At 58.0% G+C, this 13,402-nt stretch overlaps 1 protein-coding gene across 1 annotated transcript; it reads left to right on the top strand.

Moving 5' to 3' along the window:
- Positions 1–598: 598 nt before the first annotated feature.
- Positions 599–12,160, top strand: TBATA (thymus, brain and testes associated). The gene is made up of 9 exons (XM_046026584.1): positions 599–645; positions 1,960–2,189; positions 4,058–4,213; positions 5,080–5,159; positions 6,640–6,816; positions 8,937–9,018; positions 9,818–9,965; positions 11,072–11,124; positions 12,075–12,160. Exons 1-9 carry the CDS (start codon positions 599–601, stop codon positions 12,158–12,160), a joined length of 1,059 nt encoding a protein of 352 aa, XP_045882540.1.
- The last annotated feature ends 1,242 nt before the right edge of the window (positions 12,161–13,402 follow it).

Here is a 13,402-nt window from a genome sequence, read left to right as displayed (position 1 = left end):
CCCATCCCCCCTCTTACTTTCCTCAGAAATAGCCACTAGCTGAATTTTGTGTGTACTGTTTTCTTCCCCCCCCCCCTTATTTTATCACATTTATGATACTTTTGCTTGCCTTTGAACTCTACCTCTCAAAAGGAATCTCAGGCTCTGGGGCTTCTGGGACTCGCTTTCCTTGACCTCACATTATATTTGTAAGATTCACCCGTGTTGTTCTGCGTAGCTATGGCTCATTGTCATTGCAATATGACACTCAATTGCCCACATGCAGCACAGCTCATTTACCCGTTCCTGCCACCATTGGACATCTGGGATGTCGCCAGGTGTTGGCTAATTTGCACGATGTCAGTCTAAATGTTTTTACATACACCCTTTGTGGTACCACTGCAAGGGCCTCCCTGGGTATATGTCAGGGAGAGGAACGGCTGAGCGCTCTATGCCAGTTCAACATGCCAATGTCCAATTTTACAAGATATTGCCAATTTTTCTCCCCCAAGTGTCTGTTCCGGTTTAGACTCCCACTGCCCGTGTATGAGAGTTCCTGCTATCCATCTCCAGCACTAGTATTAGGTGCACTGGCCTTTATTCTGTCAGAAAGGCTACGATGGCTACGGAAGTGAAGACCCAGTTGGCTGAACATCCACGGATGACGTAAGACCCCGCGTGTGCCCCCCGCTGCTGACCAAGGGGGTGGTGGGGGCGGGGCGGGGTGGGAGACAAAGGTGGCCAGGGGGAACCCAGTAGACTGAGAGGCCTCGCCTTCCGCTGCCCTCAGCCAGGTCCCCGTGGGTTTCTGAGCCTGAGTTTAGTGCAGGTCACAAACCGGGTCCCTCCCTGGAGGGAAAGGACATGGTGACAGGGGGGGGCCGAAACACCTAGTACTAGAATTCCTGGGGTTTCTGAAGGGTGACTTCCTCCATCACTTGGGGTAGGGGACACCAGGTAACTGCAGATTTCAGAGAAGGTTTGCTTTATTTCTTTAAGTCCCAGATCCCTTAGAGGCCAATCGAGGACGGCACAGAAAACTCAGGGGCCTGGTCAGCGAAATTCTCAGAGGGTCCCGGGGCAGAGCACTCTGCTTAGCATATCCAGAGTCCGTCTCTTCTCCAGAGGGCCTCCCTTCAGCCGGGGCCAGCGGGAGAAGGGAGCGCAGACAGTGCGCAGGCAGGTGCCCCCCCCCCGGCCCCAGGCGGAGAACACCCCACCTTTGGATCCTTGCCGGACTGACCTCGAGCTCCTCCTCCAGAGGCAAGGCCCGGCATCCTCAGCAGAGGGCAGGGGTGCAGGGCGGAGGACAGACAACCTGAGAAGCTTGTCTCCAGCAAAGCAGAGCAAAAGCTTGACGCTTCCCTGCAGCGTTGCGACTCGGAAGGCTACCCCATCAGCTCTACGTCTCCTGGGAGGGCCTCCCCCCCCCCCCGAAAAGGACATGCTGGGGCCATCTGGCCTCGGTGCTCCAGCTTTGGCCTCTGGATGCTGAGTCTGGGCCAAGACTGCCTGGGGGGAACGGGGGCCGGGGGGCTGCCTGTAGCTGGCTTCTCCTGGGCTGCCAACGGTCAGCCTGGGGACAGGCCCTTGCTGTGTCTGTGTATATAAGGTCCCTTTGCTCCTACCCAGGTATTTGGATGAGTAGGTGGGTCTGCGGCTGCTTCCTTCCGACTTGAGAGAGGGTTTGTGGGAGAAAACTGAGGTCTTGAGAGAGTCCATCTGAATTCTCTCAAATAGATTCGAGCTCCCTGGGAAGGCATCTTAGAAAGACAGGAGGCTCCCCGGGACTGGACTGTACCAGTTGGGCGTGGACCCCGGGGGAGGCCCGGCTTTGGGTGCCAGGGGGGCGGGAGTAAGATCCTGGAAACCCATTTCAGAGTGTCTCGGGAATAGACTCCAGATAAGCCCCGTGCTCCGAGCCGGGTGGGCACTGCCGCCAGGAGGCTCCATTAGCTTCTCCTTGATCTTCTCCTTCAGGCCAAGGGCTGAGCCTGAAAAGAAGTCAGGACACAGGCCAAGGAGCCACGGGGACAGCGGGCCGCAGAAAGAACTGATGATCCCAGGGATTGTGGATTTCCAGCTGACCCAAACGGCACTGAGGACCCCCAGGGCCCAAACCCCTGGGGCCTACCGCTTTGGCCGCCTCAGCCACCACTCCTTCTTCTCCCGACACCACCCGCACCCACAACGTGTGACCCACATCCAAGGTAGACCAGGGGTGGGTAGGGGCCCAGCTGGAGGTGGTGGGGCTGTCTCGAAAATGGGAAAGGGAGGTGTCAGCCCCCATTTCCAAGCTGAGACCCGGAAAGGGTGGGGATTTTGTTGGGGTCAGAGAGCTGCTTGGCCACTTGCAAGCACTTGGTCAAGCAAAGACTTGACCTGGGGGGCAGGCTCCAAGATCCCTCATTGCCAAATCCTCCCATTTTAGGATTCAGGGAAAGGGATGAACATTCTGCCCCAGAACCACACTCTGTTCTGGAACTCAGGCCACTTCATCCACTTAGCCATCTATTGAGTGTGAACTACAGGTCAGGTACATTTTAGGCTCTGGGGATATGACAGTGAATAAGATAGTCCCTAACCTCATGGAGCCGACTTTGGTGAGAAAGAATAGGAAACAGATAAGGTGTCAGGGTGTATAAAGTGCCAAGGCTCTAGAGGGGAGGAAACCTCATCAATAGCATGGCCTTTGGGCAAAGAACTAAAGGGATATTGTGGATATTGCGGGGGGGAAATGTCCTAGGGAACAGCAAGTGCAAAGTCCCTGAGGCACACATCCTGGCTCTGTTGGAGGGTCAGCAAGGAATCCAGTGTGGCTGGAGCAGAATAAGGAAGGGTAGAAAGGAGATGGGCCAGAGAGGTGGTGGGGGTCCAGAGCACATGGGCCTTGGAGGTCACCTACTTACCATTGAGCCATCTCGCTGAGGCAACAGGAGCCATGGGAAGGGGTGAAGGCAAAGAAGTGACAGGAGTGACTTGTTGGCCGCTGTCTGGAGGGTGGCATGGACCAAGGAGGTAGCAGTGGAAGACTGAGTGGCCCTGCTCTAGAGACCTACAGAGGTGAAGCCAACAGGATTTGCAGACTGGTTAGAAATGAGCGGGAAAGGCAGAGAGGGGTCAAGGATGCCTCCCAGGTGCTGGGCCTGATGACTAGAAAACAAGAGTCACATTGGCTGAGGCAAAAAGAGCCCGAAGCGAGGGCCCGAACCAGGTGGAAGAGGGGTTGGGAATTTGGTGAGAACCTGGGAGATGCAAGACTCCACATGACTTTCAGGCTTGGGGCAAAGAGGGCAGAATGGGTGGCTGGGCCCGGAGTTCAGGCAAGAGACGCCGATGTGGCCAATTTAGGAGGGACGCCGCCACTGGTGAGAAGGAAGGAGCAGAGGAGGTGAGGAGTGGCCTGCGAGTTAGGAGGGACCAGGAGAATAAGGGGACCCCTGGCCAAAAGGAGAGTGTTTCTGAAAGGACAGAGTGAGCCACCACGCTCGGTCCTACCAGGCGGGTCCTTGAAGCTTCATGGTAGACGATAATACACAGTCAGACTGTAAGGCGGCGGGGTCCTCGTGTGTAAGCAGCTTGCCATCTCCCCCAGGCTGCCCGGCACAGGCTGACAGATGGCAAGAAGTTTTCTCCAGGGGGATCTGGCTAACTCTTACCACTCCCTGAGATTTGAGCCCAGACCCCTCTGGTCACAGACTGTGGCTTAGCGCCTCACCCTCCTCTTGCCCTCCTCTTTAAGCTGTCTCCCTCTGTGTGTTCACACCTGCAGTTCCTTGCTCTGTCCTAGAATAGCAGAGGGACCCCAGTTCTAGGGTCCCAGAAAGCCTGGGCTCCTAGCTCACCTCCGCCTGACTCGCTGCGTGAGCCTGAGCACAGCCCGTCACTGCGTGTTCTAATGTCCCTGTGCGTAGGGCCTCCGTGGCTGCGGGATCTCCCAGCTCCAGTGACCTATGGGCTTTTGTGGTTACTGGAAAAAGTGGGTTCAGTGCTCTCCCTGCCCACCGCCTCCCACAGTCTCCTGGGCTTCCTAGGGTCCACCCAGGCTCTCCTTCTCACAGCCTCTCACCCTTCGCAGATCTCACCGGGAAGCCCGTCTGTGTCGTCAGAGACGAGTTCTCTCTGGCCCCCGTGCCTCAAGTCACACTTTTATCCCGCTGTCTGATGGGGATGCCCAGCATCTCTGTCCCCGTCGGAGACCCACAGTCCAATCGGGAGCCCCAGCTTTCCTCTGGTGTGTACTTGGGCAGCAGGCCCTCTCCAGGTGCCTGGGAAGGAAAGAGCTCTTAGGTTGGTGGGGTCCCATGGGGTAGTCTAGATTTTTCCTCATTTCCTCAGGCAGCAGCATCTGCATTCTTCCCCACCCCCTCCCCAGGTCCTCAGAAATGTGGCCCCTACTCAGATTTGAGGTGTTCGAGAAGTAATAACCATCAGAGGACAGGCAGAGGTGGGCCACAGTCACGTGACTGACAGCCAGAGACAGGGATGATTGGAAATGACTGGAAATGTTGAGTGGCTTGTATGCTCGGCCACCGGGCCGTCGGAGCAGACAGCCAGAGATGGAGCGGCAGCTCTCAGGCGGCCATGGCCCTGCCCAGGCCCTTGCCCTTCCCTGCGGGCCAAGGGGAAGCTCACTGGCGGGGGTGGGGAGAGGCCCCAGGGAGGAACCAGGACAGCAGTGCAGAGCAGAAAGGGTTCCGAGGCTCTCTGTCGCCAGCCTGCTCCCAGACCAGCTTCGCCAGGAACAGGCAGATGTCTGAGTGACTGGTACAGCACAGCCACTGGGTCTCAGGGCTGGCCTCAGTGTCCGAAGGAGGCAAAGCTGGATTAACCCACGCACTTCCTGGCACAGGGAGCCAAGCATCTCCAGCATCCCCCAGTGAAGCCACAGGCTAGGGATCAACGTCAGCCGCCCTCCAGTAGTGACTGCACCAAGGTTGGGGGGGGGGGAATCCTCCTCCCTCCCTCAAGATCACTGCCTCCCCCTTTCCTTGTAAGACACGAGGTTGGGGAGGTGACCAGCCTCTTCCCCCCAGTGCTGGGTACCACAGGGAGGGCAGGGAGGAGGACCCCGTGTATCAGCTGGCAATGTCTTCCCAGAGACCTGGAAGAAGGAGTTGAAGGACCTGGCCTCCCGGGTGGCCGTCTTCACTAAGGAGAATGAGCTGAAGAACAAAGAGGTAGGTGTGGATCAAAGGCGCCGTCCGGGAAGAGAGTCCGGGAAGAGATCCGAGGGTCCATCCCTTTGTAACAAAACCCCTCCAAAGGGGGTTCCCACCTCATGGACAGTAAAGTCCGCGTCCACAAGAGGTGGGGGGCGGTTGGCCCAGGGAGGAGGGGGCTACAGAACACCGGCCTGAAGGGGGAGGGTCGCGGCAAGGGCTTGGAGGAGAAGAGAAGGTGGCTGGATAGAGAAATCCAGGAAGGGTTCATAACAGAGGGGGGATGTGAAGAAGTGGACAGGGGAGGCGTCCCTAGTGGAGGCCCGCAGCACAAGACTACAGAAGCTGGGAAAGGCAGGACATCCTTAGAGACTGGGCTGACGTGCAGGGATTATGTGGGCAGCCATGGTGGGGGGAAGGGAGAAAGTGTGAAAAGGGGCCGACTTTGAATATGGCCAAAAAGAGGAGCTTGTTTTTAATTTCTGAACTCACCTTAGTGTCGGATCTCATAAGAAGGGGAGATTCACTGAAGGATTTCAAACAGGATGCGGTGACCTCATGGGTGCCATTTGCTGGTAATTCAGTAAAGACCATTGGAGGCAGCTTGGAGGTAGCTGGAAGCCGACTGAGGGCAGGTCTGGCCCTTGGGACAGACTCTGCCTCCGCCCTTGTCTAGGGCAACAGAGTTCTCATGATTGCTTTGCGGCTAACTCGGTGCAATGCTCACAGCAACTCAGCTAAGCAATCTGGGTCTCACTTTTCTTATCTCGAAAATGGAGAGAAGTATAGGGGTGCCTGGGTGGCTCAGTCAGTTGAACGTCCAACTCTTTGATCTCAGGGTCCTGGGATCGAGCCACACATTGGAGCTCTGTGCTCAGCAGGGAGTCTGCTTCTCTCCCTCTTCCTCTGTTCCTCCCCTGCTCACACACAGGAGCTCTCTTGATCTCTCTAAAATAAATAAACAAGTAAACAAACAAATAAAATAAGAAGTATGCCACCAGTCTACTGGGTTGCAAGGGTAGGAGGTCCCAGGCCTCATATCCAGAGGCCTGGCTCAGGAGGGTTTACCAGGGCAAAGAAAAGATGCCAAGCTCTGGGGGACAAACTTGGGAGCAGCTGACCTGGGAGTTAAGGTAGGCGATGGGGGCCATGGCCCAGGATACTGCTTTCAAATCTGTGATGGGCTGGGAGGAGGGGAGGGAAGGAGGGTCTCCCTAGGAGGAAGTACGAGGACTTCAGAGGACCGCCAGGGGCTCCAGCATTCAAGTTCCAGGAGGAAGAACTTTGACTGGGGAGAGGAGTCTAGAACAGGGTGGGCTGGCCTGGTCATACCCCCAGTTTCCTGCAATGTGGGGATGCTGGGATTTCAGGAGTGGGGGATGCCCTAGAGGTATGACTGGGCCTCCTCCTCTTCCCTTCTGCCTTCTTCCTTGAGCCTCTCTCTCGCTCTCTCAATCTCTCTCTCACTGCCTGGAGTCTCTGGCCACTTTGCCCCCAGCAGAAGGAGGAGCCTCAGCGGGAGCAGGGGGCAAAGTACTCGGCCGAGACCGGGAGGCTCATCCCCACTTCCACCCAAGCCGTTGGTCGCCGCCACTCCCGCCAGAGCCCCCGGATTTATCCTTCTGGCAAAGATGGAGGAGCCCAGACCATTGTCCTGCGGGATCAGGAGCTGCTGGTGAGGCCCTGGGAGCACGGGTAGCTACGGCCCGAAGGAGGCCTGGTCTGAGGGCTGAGAACACGGGGGTTGCTGCTCCCAGGCTCCCAGCAATCCCAACTAGGAGCTTACAAACTTCAAAGTGTGATTTAAAGTGTGGCCCCTCGGGGCGCCTGGGTGGCTCCGTCAGTTAAGCGTCCAGCTCTTGATTTTGGCTCAGGTCATGATCTCGGGGTCATGGCATGGACCCCCACTTCGGGCTCCATACTGGGGTGGAGCCTGCTTGGGATTCTCTCTCTTCCTCTCCCTCTGCCCCTCCCCCCACCTCTCCCTCTTTAAAAAAAGAAAAAAGGCAGCGTGGCCTCTCCTGGGGACACATGTACCTGAGACCGTCAGCCTCAGAAACTCCCGACCTGGGAGTCCAGCCCCTGGATCCAACCCCCTGTTGCATCCAGGTTTCTGTGGGAGGCTCTCCCTCACTTTGAAGGCCTTCCCCGCTCAGGGCTTTAGTTCCATGATCCACCCAAATTGAGAGCATGAAGGGGTCATCGAGAAGGGCAATTCCGGCTGTGGCCCTGGAGGAGTTCAGGAAGGGAGCTGCTGTGGTGGAATGGCTGGAGAGGAAGGTCCTGCCTAGTGTTGTCCCCAAAGCACGCCCCGCTCTGCCTTGGGCTGCAGCCAGCCAGGCCAGTCCCAGCACGGTCTCCCCACACTTGGAGGGGTTTGGTCTCTGCCACAGTGACGCACAGACCCACCCGGCTCCCTGCACTAGTTTCCCAGTCAAGGCCTGAGATGAGTCCTTGCCCCATGCCGGTGGCTTAAGGCTATCTCACAGTCCCTTTTCAAATGCATCCATGTTCTCCAGGAAAGGTTACACATGAAGCCAGTCTCTTAAAAAAAGAAAAAGCCTGCAGTCCTTTGGATACTTGCACAGGTCCAGTGAAATGGATAGCGCAAACAGGGCCCAGAATCCCCATTCCACAGACGGCAAGGCTAAGGCCCTGCCAGGTGACATTCTGTGGCCCAGGCCCCCAGAGAGGGAGCGGCATAACCCGGACTAGAACAGCACTTTCTCCACCATAGGGCGGCCTCACCTTGCCTGGAATTAGGTTCTCGGGTCCTGTGGGGAGGGGGCCCCGGGCAGGTAAGTTGGACGCGGAGAACGGAGAAAGGCCCAGGGGCAGACCCAAGGTGGGAGTCACTGCAACAGGTGGGTATCTGGGACCGAGGGGGTGCCCTAGGTGGCAGAGGTCTGGGAAGATTCTCAGCCCGGTTCCCACTCTGCTGAGGATGAGGCAGACTTGCTGGGGACTGACAGGTCCCTCCAGGTCCTGGGGAGACCAACTGCCAAGCACTGAGGGGACCCCACTTTCCTAGGACTCCAAGGGTTCCACCTGCTACCGCGGGCCCCAACTCCAGCCGGCCGTAGCCACAGCCGCCATCAGCAGCTCCGCCTAGGGAGCCCCCGTAGCCCGTCCGACACAGAGCTGGCTCTCCCCCGGATGACACTTGCCTGGAGATCACAGGGGGAAGAGGGTCGGAAAGTGGCAGTGACGCCCAAGGCTGAGGAAGCAGCTGAAGAAGCGGCTGAGTGTGAAGGTGGCAGGCTACTGGGCGAGACGGAGTCCCAGGCCGGGCGGTCTGCAGAACCAGCCAGCCCTGAGCCGCAGCCCGCCCGCTCCGATCACCCCACCTCTATGCTAGCGCCTCCAGACCCTGGGAGCTCCAGGGAGGGGAGGCCTGTGGGGTTCCTGAAATCCCCACGCCCAGGACCCAGGGATCCGAGACTCAGTGCGTCTCTGAGCGGCCGCGTGGCCCGCTCTCACTCTGCCTTCCCAGTGAGGGACTCTGGGGCACCATCAGCCCACACGGGGTTCAGGGAGGAGGCGTCCACACATGGGGTTCAGAAGCTTGGTTCTGCCGCACTCTCCCTGCTGGGTGTCCTCAAGACTCTTCCTCCGGGACTGGTGGGACAGAAAATGCTCTGTAAAGTGAGAAGTCATGGGGCAGGGACTTTGGTGGGGACCAGCGGAGCCAAGCATGTGGCTCTGGGAGCCCACGTTGTGGGGGAGGGGCCTGTGCTGCCGGCTGGGTCGTGTCTTCCGGACACGCTGACCTGGGGCCTGTCCTCCTGCCCACAGATCCTGGAGCTCCTTTGTCAGATCCTGCAGACGGACTCCTTGAGCGCTATCCAGTTCTGGCTCCTGTACGCTCCTCCGAAGGGTGAGGACACGGCAGGTGCCCAGGGCTTTCTTGGACTAGAGGCTGTTGAGGGCCTTGTTCTCCAGATGTCACTCGGCTCCCACACAGAGCCACCCCCTGGGCTGCTGCTCCTTTTTGGAGCACCAAACTAGCCTTTTCCAGCAGGACGGTGCCCCTGCTCCCTGCTCCCTGCTCCTGCTCCCGCAGCAGGATTTCCACCCCCCTGCTTCTCAGAGGGGACTTTGGGCTGACCACCACCCTGGGTACCTGGCAGGGAGAAGTCCAGAGCTGTCTTCAGCAGACACCCACCGCTGGGGGAAGCATGCACACACAGGCACAAAATATGCACAGGGACACAGGAGCGGACGCACAGGCACAGACCGGGATGGTGGGTGGAAGGTATATCCAAGTGAGGGGTTGAGGAGTGCTGATGGGAGCTGGAGGGAGTGGGGGAGGGGAGGTGGGGGAGGGAAGGAGGCAGGTCCCCAGGGGGCTTTCCGGAGAGAGCCCGGAGGCATGGCGGCTGGGTGGGCCAGAGGGGGCCAAGAACAAGGTACAGGCATGTGATCTTGTGGTGAGAGAAAGGTGGGGGAGGGTTGGGTGTTCTGCACACACATGGGCCAGGACAGAGAAAGCCCTCCCCCACCTCCACCCCAGCCAAAAGGGGACCTGGACGCAGACTGTCAGATGGTTAGAGAGAGCTGTCCTGGGTCAGGGTTGGGCAGAAGATCTGGAGGCCCTGCTTCCAGCCTGTCCCTTGTGGGGACAGGACAGCGTGGGTCTTGCCACTGAGGACCGTGCCCCCCGGCTGTGCTTGCAGAGAAAGACCTGGCCCTGGGGCTCCTGCAGACAGCGGTGGCTCAGCTCCTCCCACAGGCCCTAGACTCCCTCCCGGTGGAAAAACTTCTCCATCAGCTCCACGAAGAAGTCCAAGAACTTTCTCAAGAGAGGCAACAGCTGCCCTACAGGTGGGCTCCACACCCCTCACCTGCCCCTCTGCTCCCAGAGCTGCTGCCTCACATGCATCCACCTGTCCTCCCAGGGGAGGCAGGGGTGGTCTGAAAAAGAGATCCGGGCGCTGGCCACAGCCTGGGCTCACTGAGCCGGTGCTGGAGGAGAAGAAGGCCCAGCCCCTCCCCTGGGGACCCCCAGGTCAGCCGGTGCTACAGCCCAGGCTTCCGTGGCTGGCTCTGGGGGATGCCCTAGGGGCACCCTGTGTCAGCTGTAGCAAGACAAGGGCCAGAGGAGCCACATGGAGCCCTCTCGCTCTCAGTCTTTGGGAAGACAAGTAGAGAAGGAAAGCTAACAGGCAAGCAGAAGTCCCTTACCAGGGGTGTTACGTGCCTCCCACGGCCGGAGGACACAGGGAAAGGGGCAAGTAGGGAAGTCCTCACAAAGCAGGTGTGTAGGGCCAGGTGTCAGCGACGGATCTGGCAGTAATATGTGCTCACTACACTGCCTGACCCCGGCAGATGGCTCACGTATCTGCAGCCCACACAACCATCGGTGGAGACAGCGGTATACCCCCATTTTACAAATTGGAAAACTCGGGCTCAGCCACCGCTACATGGAGGCCCAAAGTCACCCGGGGGGTCCACCCCAGAGCTGGGATTCAGCCTGGGGCTAGTCTCACTTCCCAGCCCAGCAGCATGCAGATTTGCAGGAGGCCTTGTGAAAAATGCAGATTCTGGAACATTCTAACACAGCACGTTGGGGATGAACCAAGGGCTGTGTCATTTTGACAGTCTCCTGGAGTTTTTCCAGTACAGCTTGGGGAACACTACTGGGATTGGTAGGACTGAAAGGAGCCGATGAGAGAGGGTGGGGACAGTCAGGAAGGGAAGGCAGGAATGGGCTCACTCTAGGGAATGCTGAGTTTGAGGGCGGTTGCAGCTTGGGGGCAGGGGCTTGTGCTCATTTGGGTTTGAGGGCCTGGGTTCTCGCTCTGGCCCTGTACTGGGTTCTCAGGTGTCTCCTTGGAGCACTTCCCTCCCCACCTCACCCACCACCCTGCCACTGTGCCTTGGCGGGCTCTGGCCTCACCTTCCCAGCCTTGTCTTTGTGTCTGTTATAGCCAATCCCTGAAGAAGACAAAGACACCATCCCTACCCAAAGGCGACAAACCAGGTAAGATCCCAGGCAGCAGGTCATCGGGGGCTCCCTGAGGCCCACCCTGGCTGTATGCCCTGGGGGGATCCAAGGACCTGGAGATAAGGCCCTGTCCCAGGAAGATGCCCGTTCTGTCCATTCATCTCTCCACTCATTCAAGAGATTTCCTTAGCAGTTGTGAGCGAGGCTCTGGGGAAGAGTCCAGATGGGCACCCACGGCCACGGGGCTTATGAGGAGGAGGGCAGCCAACATAAACATCTGAGGGGGCCAGGAGCCATAAGGGAAAAAAAGGGTAAAGTGAAGGACAGTAGGGAGGACTGGCAGGATGGGGAGAGGGTTCCTAGGATCTGGCCCAATGTGGGTCTAGGGAGAGCCCAGAGGTAGGGCTCTCACGTGCCCGCTGTGTGGGTGAAAGTACACACAGGCCAGGGTGCCTGGGGCCTTGTGGGTCAGGACAGAAGTAAGAAATGAGATGGGGTAGGTGGGCGGGACCGGTGGTCCCACGCAGAGGGCGTGGGGGTGCCCTGGAGTCTTATATACTGGGCCTGGGGGGACCCCTGGCTGCCCAGTAAAGAATGGACTGTCGGGGGCCAGGGGGTGGGGGGAGACCAGGGAGGAATCTGCAAGCATCATCCTGGTGCCTTTGGCAAGGGCAGAGAAGAGGACAGCTACCCGCCATGTATAGTATTCTCTCCCACTAGACTGTAAGGGATCCTAAGGGGGCTGGCTGTCTGGCTCTCTAGGTATTTTTTGTATGGATGGAGAACGAGAGGGGGAGGTGAAGCTCTGAGAAGGGGGTTAGCTCCTTCCAGGTCACCAGCAGAGCCCAGAGCAGAAGCTGGCCTTGACCCACATCTGCCTGGGGTCTTGTGGAGAGAACAGGTCCACCCAGGTCTCCCAAGCAGCTCCCAGCTAGGGGCCGGGCCCCTCCCTGTCCTCTCCTGACAGATGTCTTCCCTTCTCCCAGAGTATATTGGAAGAGCACAAGTTCTTCGGATGCATTCAAGCCAGATCGCAGAAGAGAGAGCCTCACAACCAAAGTCAGAATGCTAAGTCCAAGTCCCTTTGCCCACCTCGCTCAGGAGCTGCCCCCCGGTTTGAGGCTGTTCTCAGCCCCACCATCTCAACAGCAATACCGACTTATCTATCACATGGAGCCCATTAAAAGGCTGCCTTCCCTTTAGGAGGACAATTCCACTCTCCTCTCTGTAGTGGGTCTGTGCTTGGGGGCTGCGTGATTCCAGGAACCGGGATGGGCTGCTGGAATGGTCCCATTCCCTTGGAGAAAGTCTAAGCGGTAGAATATAGCACTTAGTGTGTAAGTGGTGTTCTATGTTCCTAACGCGTTCTATGTTCCTAAGAGTTGAAGGCAGCCCAAGGAAGAAGTTCTGTCCCTTCCGAGCCAAGACACACAGGGTTCCAGGGGGGCTAGAGCAGAGGTCAGGAACCCACGGGCCTCTGGAAAGTAACCATCTATACCAACACTTGAGTTCCTTGCAGTACCATATTCAATTCTCCCAAAAGTTCTTTGCGGCTATGAATAGCATCACTCCCATTTTACAGATGAATAAATCGAGGCTCAAACAGCGAATAACTTGTCCAAAGCCACACAGTAAGTGGCAGAGCCAGGCCCGAAATCCAGCATGTCTGGCTGGGGAACCCCCGCTCTCCCCCACCATGTTCTCCTGCCTTCCAAACAGCTACCGTGCCAAAGGTGGCTGCAGAATGGTGGTTGGCAAGATCAAGGAGGAAAGAGACCTTCCATAAATGGGACCCAGCTGGGGTTTTGCTATCCTTCACCATCTAGAGAAGGTGGCCTTTGATGCTCTGGGAAGCCCAGTGTTCCTTGAGATGGCTGCAGATTCCGTGGAAAGCCGGGATGGGGAGATGTGGGAAGAAGCATTGGGGTTCCACAGTGTCCTCGTCCCCTGTGGCTCTGAGCTCCTACTTCCACTGAATCAGGTCCCTGGACTGTGGCTCCCTCCTGTGCTGGCAACACAGGTCCAGCTCACAGCAGCTCAGAGGGATTCGGTCCCTCCGGGTTTTCTCGAAGACCCCATTTGCACAAAACCTGTGTGTGCAGCCGGCTTCAGCCCAGATCAGGGGCTGGATGGGGATTCACTGTGAATCCAGCCAACAGCATCATGTCAATATTAAACCGCCGCGTATTTTTCAAGTCCCCCCTCCCACTGAGGATGTTCCCCTGACGGCAGCATCTAATAGCCACGTGCCTTGTCATCTTGCTGGCTGTCCTCCCCTGTACGCACCACTGTCCCCAGTTTGCCCCCAGTTTGC

The sequence above is a fragment of the Meles meles genome, chromosome 13 (assembly GCF_922984935.1).
Source record: "Meles meles chromosome 13, mMelMel3.1 paternal haplotype, whole genome shotgun sequence".
NCBI lineage: Eukaryota > Metazoa > Chordata > Mammalia > Carnivora > Mustelidae > Meles > Meles meles.
Note: the sequence above shows the minus strand (reverse complement) of the source record. Positions and strands in the feature narration are given on the sequence as shown.